Source organism: Lactuca sativa, chromosome 9, assembly GCF_002870075.4.
Source record: "Lactuca sativa cultivar Salinas chromosome 9, Lsat_Salinas_v11, whole genome shotgun sequence".
In the NCBI taxonomy this organism is placed as follows: domain Eukaryota; kingdom Viridiplantae; phylum Streptophyta; class Magnoliopsida; order Asterales; family Asteraceae; genus Lactuca; species Lactuca sativa.
The window spans coordinates 73,135,528-73,150,269 of NC_056631.2; the positions used below are offsets into that span (position 1 = coordinate 73,135,528).

At 35.5% G+C, this 14,742-nt stretch overlaps 1 protein-coding gene, 1 long non-coding RNA gene and 1 pseudogene across 2 annotated transcripts; 1 reads left to right on the top strand and 2 right to left on the bottom strand.

The window, feature by feature from the left end:
- Nucleotides 1-3,462: 3,462 nt before the first annotated feature.
- Nucleotides 3,463-5,089, bottom strand: LOC111901712 (60S ribosomal protein L24). Its single transcript, XM_023897596.3, has 5 exons — nucleotides 5,008-5,089; nucleotides 4,287-4,362; nucleotides 4,096-4,197; nucleotides 3,859-4,007; nucleotides 3,463-3,761 (listed from the first exon to the last, which is right to left on the bottom strand). The coding sequence occupies exons 1-5, from the start codon at nucleotides 5,016-5,018 to the stop codon at nucleotides 3,611-3,613; spliced, it is 489 nt and encodes a 162-aa protein (XP_023753364.1). The 5' UTR covers nucleotides 5,019-5,089; the 3' UTR covers nucleotides 3,463-3,610.
- Nucleotides 5,090-5,310: 221 nt separating this feature from the next.
- Nucleotides 5,311-8,476, top strand: LOC111901713 (uncharacterized). Its single transcript, XR_002853588.3, has 4 exons — nucleotides 5,311-5,837; nucleotides 6,044-6,100; nucleotides 6,995-7,374; nucleotides 7,918-8,476. It is a non-coding gene; the product is annotated as an uncharacterized LOC111901713 (long non-coding RNA).
- Nucleotides 8,477-12,399: 3,923 nt separating this feature from the next.
- On the bottom strand, nucleotides 12,400-14,267 carry LOC111901715 (protein ROOT PRIMORDIUM DEFECTIVE 1-like; annotated as a pseudogene).
- Nucleotides 14,268-14,742: the final 475 nt, after the last annotated feature.

Consider the following 14,742-nt stretch of genomic DNA (forward strand, 5'->3'; position numbering starts at 1 on the left):
GTTAGGAATGCGTGTGCATCGACGTGTTACTAGAAGGAAACTCGACGGGTGGCCTTAGGGCCTCAATCGAGGATCGTGGGAACTCGACGAGTCACCCTGGTGACTCGGCGAGTGGGTAAAGGTTTCAAGGAACTCGGCGAGTAGCCGAGGGTACTCAACGAGTTAAGGTCAACATGGACTGTTGACCTTGACTAAGGACTTTGACTTTGACCAACGTTAACTAGTTGGGTTAGGGAGTATCCTGTGGGGACGAAGACTTATGAGCATGTTCGTATTATGGTAATAGGTGGTGGAGTCTTTGACGAGTGATCGGAGAGCTGTGATTATTTACCAAGCTGACATCTACGAGGTGAGTTATACTCACTATACTAAGGGGTCTGAGGCACCAAGTCCGGCCCATTGGATTGGATATCCTAGTAGTTATTGATATGTTGAGTTGAATTAGTAATGTATGCCAGTTGATATGCTAGTCAGCTAGATCTGTAGGATTGCCTGTGATACTGATTGATTACCTGCATGTGCATTTATTTGTTTATGTGGGGTGGGTTGAGGGTGTACTGCTCCCTGCGGTAGCCAACAAATCCGAGAGTATTCCAGATATGAGCTGAGGGCCCGGTAGGCATTCCAGACTCATACTGAGGACTCGGGAGCATTCCAGATACGAGCTGAGGGCTCGATGGCATTCCAGATATGAGCTGAGGGCCCGGTAGGCATTCCAGACTTGTACTGAGCGCCCAGGGGTGGTCCAGCTTGTAAAGTTGTGGACCCAGTGCATGTTGTTCTGTTCTTGATTGATATGATATGCTAATGTTGATATTGCTATGTGCACTGTATGTGTATCAGTATTTTGGGGGTAACTCACTAAGCTTTCAGGCTTACAGTTTCCGTTTATTATTTCAGGTACATCAGGGGATCACGGCAAGGCAAAGACGTGAACGTACAACTCCTCATGTTATGTCATGTTTCTGGGAAATACTCTGATAATTAATATTTTGAAAACAAAGTTGTAATGATTTGATGAATTTGACATGTTTTAAAATGTTTAAATTTTTTTGAAATTTTGGATGTTACACCGTCACTTTCTTTCCCATTATTTCCAAACTTTGGAAGTTAGCATGTCCCAAGCATGCATGCCAAATCCATGGGTCATCAACCAAAGACACTACCAAGCATGTCGGTTTTGCAACCTTTAGTGCGATTTTATACAACCTATTTGTCGACCTTTGCACCTTCAACACAAGCGGCCCTTGCTCATTATAAGCCCATAGGTTTTCATTATGTAACCAAGCATCATATCCCAATTCAGTTAACTGACCTAAACTAAGGATGTTGCTAGTTAAAGTCGGGATAAAATACACATCCGAGATCACTTACTGGTCGTTGTTTTTGCGTTGGAACAAGAGTGTACCTTTTCCTTTAATTTCAACCGTAGAGTCGTTACCGAACCGAACCCGACCCGTGACGCTTTCGTTCAATTCTGCAAACAATTTTTTTCCCCGGTCATGTGATTACTTTCCCCGTTGTCGAGCTACCACATGTACCGATTGTTATCGTTCTGGCTTTCATGCAGTTTAGGAAACACTTTCTCTTCATTTAGCATTGCCATTGTTGATATGTCATCCCCTTCAACAGACAACAGGAGAGTTGGTTCATCTTCCATTCCCTTCGTCAAGTTCACTTCTTGTTCCTGTTTCTTCTCGTTCGGGCATTCCAATACGTAGTGCCCGTATTGTTGGCATTCGAAGCACCTTATGTGACTTTTTTCACTAGGATTTTGATTTAATCTTCCACCTTCTTGAGACGAATTCCTATCATGTCGATCACCCCGACCTCGACCTGCTCCACAACCCCCTTGTATGTTACCTCTATCGCCTTTAACACTATTCTAGCCTCTACCACGACCACCAGCCGCCTTGCTCTTTTGTTTACTTGTTGTGTTTATTTGTTGTCTGGCCCTTCGTCTTTGTGAGCAACAATGAATTTTCCCTCGTCGATCCTCGTTGTCAAAGCTTTAACCTGTCTTCGTAGGCTTTCAATCGACCAATTGCTTCCTCAAAACGCATTTCTTCTACATATGAGTATTACTCCATGGAGGCAATAAGATGGATGTATTTATCGGTTACCGTATCAAAGAGTTTTCGAACCAGTTCTTCGTCGTTCAATGTTGCACTAGCATCATTATACTTCGAGTCATCCCCACATTCTAGTCAATGGACTCACTGTTAGAGCACCTCGAACTCACTCTTCAATGTGTGTAACCTGGCCTTTTGAACCTGATTTGCTCCAACAAACTGAGTTTTTAGCGGCTTCTACACTTTACGGGTTGTTTTCCTCTTAGTCACCTGCATCAAAATATCTTCTAGTATTGCTTGGAAGACGAACGCATGAGCCATTTTGCTTTTCTTCTTGTCTACAACCACACCAGTTGTCGACTCTATGGATTCCCATAACCCTCAAGCATCCATTATAGCTTCCATCTTAACGGCCCATATCATGTAATTTGTAGAAGTGAGAACCGGACACTGAAAGGTAACTGGGTTTTTTTTTAAGGGTTTGAAGGTTTTGTTAAGAGAGACATTTCTGAGGATCAAACGATTTTTAGCATATACAATTAAACACGAGACACTCTATTACATAGTGATAGGTTAAAAGTCTTAAAAACTAAAATTGCGGTAACATGGAGGAAGGGTTAATACTATAATACTTCACAACAAAAGCTTTATTGAATACTGCTAGAAAGGGAAAAAAACATTTCAAACGAAAAACAAAACGAAACCTTATATGAAGCTACCTAAAAGGCTATTGTAAGTCTGTAACAAGCCTATTTTTTCTTACAATAAAAGTAAATAATTGTCATTGTGAGCTTGACCCTTGAGATTGGGATTGAAATCATTGAAATCTTTGAAACTATCTTGAGGGTTTGACTTTGAGTTCGGATTACAACGTTATATTCATTATGTTTTTCATAGCCTAAACACTTCTATTTTGATATGTCCTTGTATTAGTTCAAAATTGAAAACCAAAAATAGAAAAACTTTGACTAATGTTTTAAAAATGGTTGTTAATTTCCTCACATTTTTTAATAAATATAATTTTTTAGCTTTAGAACATATTTTTCACACCATTAAAATGTTTGAATCAAGATTTTATAAACTACAGCATCCCTCCATTTCATTGTGATTGACTGCTACAAACCATAGAAGGAAACTCTTTGATTCAACATGCTATCAACAAGCCTTTCAAATCTACTCATGTGGATACATATAGTGGCAATCAATAGGTGATTTCCATGTCTTTACATCAAAGATATATCTAAGAACCTTTTATGGTTGAGTCAGTTATTTATTCATATATATATATATATATAGATCCACTTTAATGTAATTTAAATTTAAAATTAGATTTTACTTTGCATGTTATTGTTTAGACTCCTAGAATTGATCAAACCCACGCACCAAAACAAAAATCAAGAGACTAGACCACTTCAAATTTCACAAAAACAAATCTTGTGAATAATTAGAAACACCTCAAAAACAAATACAAAACACTCAAAATCTTGTCTAACATGTAATAATAATAAAAATATCTAGTAAATAAATACCAAATACTTTTAACGCTTTCCACCACCACCTCCAAGTTTAGGCCCCTTGCCTTTTGGGGCATTGCCACCTGTCTTTCCTTGACCCTTTTGCTTTGACACCACCTCTGCTTTCTTTGCCTTCTTCTCATCTTTAGTTTTCTTAATCCTCTCCTTAATTTCACTGCAATTTCCACCAAAATCATCACATACTTCTTCACTTTCAAGTCAAAAACATCATCATAGAAGATAGAAAGAAGATGAAAAAAAAAAGATGATACCGAAGAGCTGCTTCTCTAGCTGCATCACGAACTTCTGGTTTCTCACTTCTTTTCTTTTGAATAACTTCAAGGGTGGCTCCCACAATGGCCCTGGAGTATGGCTTCTTGGTGGCACGACGCCTCTTCTTCACAGCTTCTTGAGCAATGTCCTGATTGAGAACGTTTGAGTTAATAACCTGAGCTAAAAAAAGGAGTTTTTGATGTGTAGAGAAAGATGGAGGTTGGAAAAGTTGTAACCTTTTTGTGTTGCTTTCTGTACATTGCAGTCCATGTAAGCTTTGAGGGCTTCAGTTTGTTGTGGAAGTACCTCTTGCATTTGGAATTTGCAAACAGGAAGACCTGAATTTGAGGAAGATTGGAAAGCACAAATGTTAATGGTTTGATGTGTAACTTGGGAAAAAACTCGAAGAAAGATGTGATTGTGTTACCTGAGAGTCAGATCTGATGAATCTAATTCCTCTTCCAGGATAAATCTTCTGGCCACTGAATCTGCATAACTCGGTCCTATAAACATGGAAAGAGATTAAATTAGAACAAAACTCATACAGCATATAGATGAGCGACATAAGAAACAGATCCCAATTAGGTGTTCTTGATGTAGAATGGAACCAAATACTATTCAGTATTCAGAAACGAAAGCAGATAAACAGAAGATCAAGTGAGAATATCCTACTAGCTAATTAGCATATCATTTCAAGGTGTACTTTTCACTGGGCATATGAAAACGAAATCTTATCCCGAGATAAGCAATAAATCAAATGTATGTAGATGCTCAGAGAAGTTGCGAATTGAAAAGGTGGAAATTATAGCATACTTCGAAGGTATCTTAGCTCACGAGATTTAGTCGATGGCGTTTGAAACCCTAATATACAAACCAATAATGTATCTGAACGATTGCTTCCATAAGCTCTCGCTTAACTTACAGACAAGCGAAGCACGATAATAATCTAGCTAAAAACACATCTTGATTTGATATTTGAGGAAAATGATCATTGCAATAACTTCTAAAATGTATCTTCGATTTCTTATCGAACAATAGAAAGAATACAGGATTGCAATATATAGATAAAGTAGATGACGGTATATGTTTAATCGATCATACGGCGATCAAATATGAAGAAGAGAATGAGTGAATGAAAGAGATCGTACTTGAGCACCATGGCGGCGGCAGCAGCTTCTTCCCTGTTCGCGAAAAATAAAACCCTAGGAGCTCAATGACTTCCTGCACTTTATAAGTTGTAGGGATTTTAAGTTTTCATTATACTACCTTGTAGAATTTTAAGTGACATTTTTAGACATCTAGTATAGTTTTATTTTTTCCGACCTTTTAACTTTGTTGTTACTTTGTTTCATATTTAAGGCATTATCTTGTGCTTTTCATTCGTGGATTACGAAATCTATTATACTATACTACTAATTAAATCCCAACATTCTTATGAACAGTACCCGAGTTGGATACTGTTCATACTCTGTTACTATTCATCGAACTCGGCTTCCACCGCTTCACCGACTAATACTTTATCTCAAGAAGGTTACTTCCAATCGCCCCTTTTCCAATTACACATACGATATCGATCCACCGCATCACCATTCATCGCCTCATCTACTCCATTTCTCGATTCCTCGATGGAATTCCAAAAACCAGATGTAGCGACATGCCACCCTCCATTTTATTCTACTCATTATCTATTTAATTACGGCTTCGATTTTCCAATAAATCCTTCTATATTCGATTAGGGCTTCGATTTCCAACAAACTACCGCTCAAAAGCTAGAACATCCGTCGGATTATCTGCAACATGAAGTCGATTTCTGGCCGGCGATTAGGCTTTCCAATTCAGTTCCGGCCGGTTCTCACGGATATCCCCTCTATCAATAATCATCATTACAGGAACGCTTTATGTCTACTTTCTGTACAGATATGCCCACCTAGCAAAGGTCTTTAGAAACCCTTGGAAAATTGCACGAGAGATCAACCAGGTAAATCTCACCGGCTTCGCTCCATCATCTTTTGGTTTTGTTCTTTTGGGTTCTCAATCAGTTTCACCTCAATTTATTTCGTTTTTAAATGGACAGAGACTTTAAAACCATTATTAAAGTTAACAACTTCATGTATCCGTACTCATCAAAGACAAAAGAGAATGATTGGGTATCCCCATAATATTCGTTTTGTGATTGTTTTCCAGGAGAACGGAGATGGGGAAAGGTCTACCTCTCTATCTAGATATCGCCAAAAACCAAAGGTAAATCATCGATTTTTTTGTAGTTTTTATTACATATATGTATGTATGTGCTGCAAGTGTGTGTGTGTGTGCGCATAAAATTGTTGTTTCATTGTCAATCGATTATCATAAAAATAGATAAGTTCAATCTGATTTGCTGTTTGTAAGAGGCTGTTATGTTCTATTATTTTTATAGATATTTTTTTCTATAGGACCGTGACAGTTGTTGAGGGTTAACACAGATGTATATCCACAAAAACTCATGCATCTGAACATATTACTGAATATGCCATTCCTTAGACTTAATAGTAAAGGAGCTCCATAATCTTTGACTTTATGCATCAGATCATAGAACATGTTTAAAGAAAAAGAAAAATCATATTCTATCTTCTCCAGGAGGCAAAATGAATGATAGTTTTTCATACATATTTCATGTCATCCTTTTGTTCTTGATTCAATTGATTTTAAATAGTTGTACAATGAATATATAACCTCATGATTTTATGTCCACATGACAAGATGCGCAAAACTGTTAAAAAAATTCAATAAAACGTGTTTAAGCCTTAAGGTCACATTCTTTTGCATTCCTGTTATTGTTTTGTGTGAAACATTATCTAAAAATTTATGTTTTTGGATCTTGTATCAACAAGTTACAAAGTACTAAGGATCCATCCTTGTATAGTTCACAATATGTTTGATCCCTCATCCGATGAAATCATATGTTCACTAATGGTTCATTTTGTTCTTTTATAAAGGGTGATGTGGAACCAGTTGACCAAAAGAAATATATTTAAGACCCTTGCAGTCCCCGATGTGTTAGACCGCTCATCGATAAAATATAATATTATAATCTTTGATGTTTATGTATGTAGTTATTAGTATATGAGTATTAATTTAAATCCACTAAATTTACAGGCGTTTGTAAAAAGGGTGAAGGGAGATCAAAGCGGAGAAAAGCATTCAAATAGGTAAAAGTGTAAATGATGTCTTGGACTTACTAGCAGATATAAAACACTAATGGAACGTGTTTTAAACTGAAGTATAATTGCAACTAATAACATGAGAATTTGCAAACATGGGTCTAAAAAAGATAATTTCTTTTACCACATCTCTCTTAGCCAGATATTCAAGCTATTAAACTTACTCATGTTTCCAATGATGTTGGTGTTACTGGGAGACCGAATGTTGACTGGTTTGAGCATGATTCTGGACATCCGGAAGGTTCTGCGATTGGTTTTAAGGGAGAGGATGAACCCAATTTCATTGGGTCATTCTATTCCAAGACCAAGGCTATGGTAAGTACTAATGACTATTTCTTCTTTTTCCTTTTTTTTCCAATTTGCTAAATATAATATGATAGTGTTTGGTATATTGGAATCAAGGAAGGAATGAAATGGTTCATTCCATTCGAATGTTCAAAGGAATGCAATGGGCTATTCCGATTCCTTCCGTATTGTTACTTTCATTTCCTTAGCCAATGCTTTTCTTTTTCATTCCTTCATGGAATGGAATGGAATGAAACATTAGGATATAAACCACTTTTATTTATGTCATCTTTAAATGACAACTCCATCTACAAAAAAAATCATTATTTATTCATTATCTTTAATTTTATTTTTTGTAAATAAAAGTTATGCCACTGCTATAAGGTAGTTTCTTCTATGACAGAAAAATATTACAAATATTACAGACAATTCCTTTGAAAAATATTCATCTTATATTTTTAAAATAACTAATAAATAAAAAAAACACATTGTATATAGATATAATAGATACAAAAGCATAACTATCATAGAATGCAATCACGGATTCCATTTCATTGTTGAATTCCATTCCAGGTTGAGCTTTTGAAAGTATACGACAACGTATGCACACCCTGAGCTCTTTACCAGGAAGTGGGGAACGTTCGGTAATGTAGCTTACTATTATAGTAGTTGTGGCTGAGGTCGTGTTTGTTCATCTTTCACTAATGGACCTATGGTATTTCGATTCTGAAGTTCACATTTGCATTATCAGCCAAAATAAATTAGATTTTATCTTTGGAATTTGCATTTGTGTTTTAAAAAGCACGCCTTAGTCGCTCAGAGGCACTAGGTGGCAGAAGGCGACAGGAGAAACACCTCCAGCCTCCAAGGCGACGTCGTGTATAGGAGGCGTCGATCTGGGAGGCAGCAATTCCTTTTGGGATTCATATACTAATGACCTTTGGGCTTTGAGTTTTGGGCAATTTTTACACTTCAGGAGCATCAACGTCGACTGTCCATCCAATTATAGCAATAAAACATGTGATTTTTTTTCCGACCCATGCGAAGCATGGGTCCCTACACTAGTTATAACCAAATCATCATTTGTATTGCATAATTATTATTATGACATAGTAAAATAACATATTATCAATGAGGAGGTGCACGGTGGTGTGACGTTGTTTGGTGGTAGCATGGTAATACTATGCTCCTTTGGTGTTCGGTGACCACACATGCGACGTACCCACACTTCAAAACTCCATCAGCTCTTTACTCCCCCTCTCCTTTCATATTGTAAGTATTTAAACTATAAAAAACGATATCAATAATGCCATTCTTTAAAATTTAAATGAATAATTCGATAACACTAATGACATGGCAATTTGGTTAGCATTTTAGTCGACATAACCGGTCCACCTTGGAGTTGACATGTAATCCACATGGATTATTCTAAACTGATTATTTTAGAATTATTTTATAATTAGTTTATTACTATTATTTTGAAAATTTATAAATTATGTGAAAGAATATTCAATTGGCATATGCTTTGAAGAAAATCCAACCACTATCATGATGTCACTAACAACTCGTATTTTCAACTCACATGTACATTTTATCATCGTCGATCACAAACCCTCCTTCCTTAAAAAAATAAAATTCCAACCTCCACGCCTCTTCGGCACGAAATCATAGATCTAGTTGTGGATCCAAACATCCATTACTTTCCGCAAGTTGTAATCGGTTTAAAATTCCATAAATTTATATGTATAAATACATCAGAAAATCCAACGGATTACTATTCAACCCCAAACTCCCGACAATTTACCAAACATATAAACTAAAAACTAAAGTGTCTTCGATGCACAAAATTTGCATTTATTGCTTCTAAGGCAAAGAGGAGTGATGACACTTTTGGTACCTTGCCAAATAAGCATTTTTAAATGCTACATCATTTTTTTTCCTTTTAACACCTACACTTAACATTTGGTAAGGAATGGTAACACTCTTAGCACTCAACTTTTTGTATTTTTTTTTTTAAATTTAATTTAATTAGTATATTTTAATAAATATATTTTTTGTATTTACTTTTTGTAATTTAATTTAATTACTTTATTTTAATAAAAATTATTTTTTATTTAATATTAAATACTATATACAAGAACTTAAAACACGATTTAATACTACTTAAGACCTAAAACATGATTTAATATATAAAAAAACACACACACACTAAAGCAACGGGTCTTCCTCCGAATACTGGCCTTCCAATTCGTCTTACGGTGGCATATTTAAATCAAAATTGTCCATCATCCAAAGATGATCAGTCAAATGGCGGCTAAGATAGGTATGGATTACTGCACTCTGAATTATCCTCAATCTTTGCATCCATTCTTGACCACCATATTCTAGTGGCTATGTCTCTAGGATGACTTCATTCTCGTCGTACACACATATCGCATTTCCTTCATGTTCTACTATCATATTATGCAATATGATACATGTATACATCACCTCAGTCATATTAGAAATATCACGAAACATGGATGGTTTTGCAACTATCTGCCAACGCTTTTTTAGTGCTCCAAACACTCGTTCAATATATTTTCTTGCTTTTTCTTGGACTCTCTTAAATTTGGCCCTCTTAGGGTGATCCGCACATGACAAACTTTTAACGAAAACAGAAAGGTCAGGATAGATCCCATCCACAAGATAGTACCCAAATTTGTATTCTTAAATCTGGCCCTCTGAGGGTCCACCCTCTACTTGGAACCCTTCCTTTTCCTTTTTTTATGCGTGTGGTTCCACTTCGGGCTCTTGAAAGGATTCTTGAACTGGATCTTCAACGGGGCCTTCATCAGAAGAATCGGATGACTCATCTAGTAGACGACGTGGTTGAAATTGAAAGTTAGTTTGCGATTGGGGTTAAGAAAAGAATTGAGTTTCTTGAACCGTTTCAAACAGATCAAGATCCATATCCGGCCGAGGTGTTGGTTGAGATTGGTTGTGGTAAAATCTCATTGGTTGAGAAGAGAAAGGATTAAATAGAAACATTTGCGGAGCCATCGTAGGAAAGTAGAAGTTAGCGGGAGAGTGAATTGGTTGATCAAATGATGGTCGATAACATGGTGGTGATGGAAGGTTTGGGGATGGAAGGTTTGTTGATTGAGTGTTTGGAGGTGGAAGATGTAGTGATGGAAGGTTTGAAGATTTTTTTTGTTGGTTCTTAGGGTTTTTTTTGTTTGAGATGAAGACATTTTTTCTTGAATTGAGAGAGTTTGTAAAAATGATATGGTATTTTGTGTGTGTAAATTGGTGAGATTGTGGTTTAATTTATATTGGTTGAATTGGTAGTTGAATATATATATATATATATATATATATATATATATATATATATATATATATATATATATATATATATATATATATATATATATATATATATATAGGGAAATGATCAAATGAGAACGCGAGAACATGTATATTCGTTTGTGATTCAATGTATTCATTTGTGGATAAATGATAAATTTTTACGCACAATCAACATGAATATGCTTTTTCTCTTCAATTGAAATTAAAGACGTAAAAATTTATCATTTCTCCACAAATGAATACATGAAATCACAAATAAATATACTTGTTCTCGCGTTCTCAACCTTTTTGGTGTTCTCATTTGATCCTACTCCTATATATATATATATATATATATATATATATATATATAGAGAGAGAGAGAGAGAGAGAGAGTAAATTACTGAAATCGTCCCTATAGTTTGGTCAAAATTGCACGTTTGGTCCCTAACTTTTTTTTGCACTCGGATCGTCCATGTGGTTTGATTTTGTTGCGTTTTTCGTCTCTTACATATATAAAGTTAGGGACCAAACGTGCAATTTTGATCAAACCATAGGGACGAAAAACGCAACAAAATCAAACCACATGGATGATCCGAGTGCAAATAAAAGGTTAGGGACCAAACGTGCAATTTTGACCAAACCATAGGGACGATTTTAGTAATTTACTCATATATATATATATATATATATATATATATATATATATATATATATATATATATATATATATATATATATATATATATATCACAAATAAATTGTTGAGGTTGTTGAGTCCATAAATTGAGAATTGAGATATTTAATTTTCAGCCATATATTACTTTGAAGACCACCGATTACATGTTGCAATCCCAAGAAAAGTGTTTCAACCAATCAAACTTATTTAATTCTTTCTCTTACTTCTCGCTATGAGCTTGGCATTTATCCCTTGGCGACTCCCTTAGCGAGAGCTAAGGGGTGGTATTCTAAACCCATGGCGAGCTAAGCGAGTGGCTTTGGCGAGTGCCACTCCGCTTAGCCTAATGAAATATGGGATTGTGATGGGGCGCATGGAACCAAGTTAGTTAATGAATATATATAAACACGGATGGGAGTGTTATGATTCAAGTGAGACCACTTGGATTCTAGTTGTATGAAACTGAATCTTTTTATAGCAAACTCATTCCTAGGACGAGTTGAGGTATTTGGAGTAATTGATTGAACCGGTGAGAGCTCGTGTACTGGTCTCGATCATTTGGTGGTTGTAAATACTACGTCTGTGGGGGTGAAAGGAGGATACACAGCCGGCCAAGAAATATATTTTAATAAGCATCATTTAAGAATAAGGTTGCTTGATAACATCTTAATGAAACTATTCAAATGTCATGTCATATGTCATATTTATTAAATGTGTTTGATATAATCTCTAAATGACCTCCTAATGAATCAAAACATTTTTAATGCATTAAGGAACATATATAATTCTCGTCATCATTAAGAGGTTGGAAACATTTAACACTAAATTGTTCAATTTTATCAAACAACCCCTAAATCTGAATACATTTACAAAAACACTCATTAAAGCTCTGGGGGTTTATAAGACGCCATAAAGACATTGCAAATAGTCGATGGTTCGGAGTTATTTAGTGCATTTGTCTTTTGGGGTTTATAGAACAATAAAGTCAAATTTGATAGATATGAAGTTAGTGATTATGTGTTCTTAGAACACATTTTCTCGTTGCATTTCACAATGGATAATCAATATCATATCACAGACAACGGCAAAAAACAAATTTCATAAATATGAAGTTAGTAATTACGTTTATATTCGTCAATTTCAATTTTCATCAGTGTCACAAGACTCACCACCCCCTTTCACTTTCCATTTCCAATTCTGATTCCGATTCCAATTCTGATTCCGATTCCGTACCTTCATTCCCCTCATTGTCTTCACTGATTCTATCCAAATCATTACTCACTCTTTCCCTCCTGTAATAAACAAGCTCACGTTCCATATTAGGCCTCCTCAAAGTAATCAATTTAGCCAAATTCCTTCTAGCCAAATACAACGCTCAATCAACTCCCCTCTATTACACGCCTCTCTAAGAAAAATCGTATGAAGCTTCCCATAATTCCCTCTAGTAGAAATATAAAACACACCCTGATGTTGAAGAATAAAATCTTTAAGCTTTTTAGGCAGATTCATTGTAACCCTAAAATGAGCAATCCTCTCCAAAATAATCTTCTTCTCGACAGTCAAAGACAAAATCTCATGAATCATTGCAATCGCCCTCTTCTCCATTCTCTTTTCACCTTCAAGTGATCTCATATCATAACCAGACACATCTTCATATGGCAACCAATAAGGAAGCCTTTGCCATTTCCAAACAGCAATCTTGTAATACTTCCCAGTTTTGAAACCAGGTGGAAAGTTGATAAGAAATGAGAATCTAATGTTTTCAGCGTCTCCACCTTTTTCTCTGTATTCTTTTTCTCTCATCTTCTCTATAGCTCAAACAGCTAAATCTGGATCTCTTTCTACTATCTCAATGTACTTGGTTTTGCTTTCTTTATCTTCAAACAATCGGAAAAATTGTGCGTGTTTTAGAATTATCGAGAATTCAAAGTCGTCTGGAAGTCCAAACTCTCTGCTAGCAATCCGAACATGGTCAAGCCCTAGTTGTCCTGTGTTTGATAGCATTAGGAGCTTCCTTAATATGGTGACAGCATGATCGATTTGGTTAATTAGAGCTTCGTTTTCTTGTTGGATTTGGATTAGGGCTTTTCATGTAAGTCTACAATAAAGGATTCTTTGAACTCGGTGTTCAAAAACATCGAAAATGTGTGGGAATTTGAGGATGAAACGACCTGGTTCGAATTGTTTAAAGTCGAGTCTGCGGGAGAGGTTGTCTAGACGAGCAGAGGAAACCATGGAGTTGGGTTGAGAGAGGATGAGTTCTTGAACTTTGAGGACTTTGCGTATTTTTTTCTCGATTTCCATGTAGTTATCGTATCCATGGTCTCGAACTCGTTGTTGCTTTTTGGGTATTGAGGTTGATTGTGAAAAATCACGAAGACAGCAAGGAGTGAATTTTTGGGGGTTTTGAGATTTCGAGATTGATTGCAGAACTCGGATTGAACGAGGGAAGATAATGTGCATTTTGAAGATGGGTTTTGAGGGATTTAGGGTTTAAGGACATGTAAAGTATTTTCTTACCTTTACACTTGAGAATCAGATCAACTGAAACTAATGCCCCAGCCATGAATCAGGATACATCTTCTAGCGATTGAAGCTGCAGAGAAGAACAAAAATAAAAAGGAAACAATCAAAGGTGGGAATTTCTACAGGAACATAATTCATATACTTCAACCATTTAAGCTCTGATTTACTGGTTACAAAAGCAGAAAAAATCATTACTTAAATGATTAGTGTATTGAATTGTATACATGTAAACCATTATAGCATAGATAATCAAGCAATCAACAACTTGAAATTGAAGCAATGAAACCGAAAGGAAAGATATTTGATAAAATTACCTGATTGTCAGGGGTAAACAATTTCTTAAGAAGAACCGAAGAATCGGCTTCAGGATATTACCGTTGATTCATTACTAGGTGTACGAGACCCGTGTATTACACGGGTTTATTAAAAATAAAAATTTAATATGAATATATATAAACATTAAATATTTTATAAAATAATGTTTTTCCATAATAAAATGTAATATTTTGGAGCATTTATGAAAGAAATCAAATCGTTTAGAGCATTTATGATAATTTATTATCAAATTAATAGAATGATAACCTTACATATATATTACCCATTAGAATTTTTTGAAAATTTATTTTAAGAAAATTGAAATCTCCAAAAAATGACAAGTGGAATATAACAATTTTAAAAATCCTAGAAAATGACATTTGTCAAAATGAAGGAGAAGATGACAAGTGGCAAAAGTATTTTCATTTATTAGGTAGGATTTGACCTAAACGGGTCAAACCTCTTGTTGGTTACTGAATTGTTTGATGCTTATTTACTTGTTTTATTATGGGCCTATGGCCCAACCTCAAAAATAGTCCTCAGTCTTG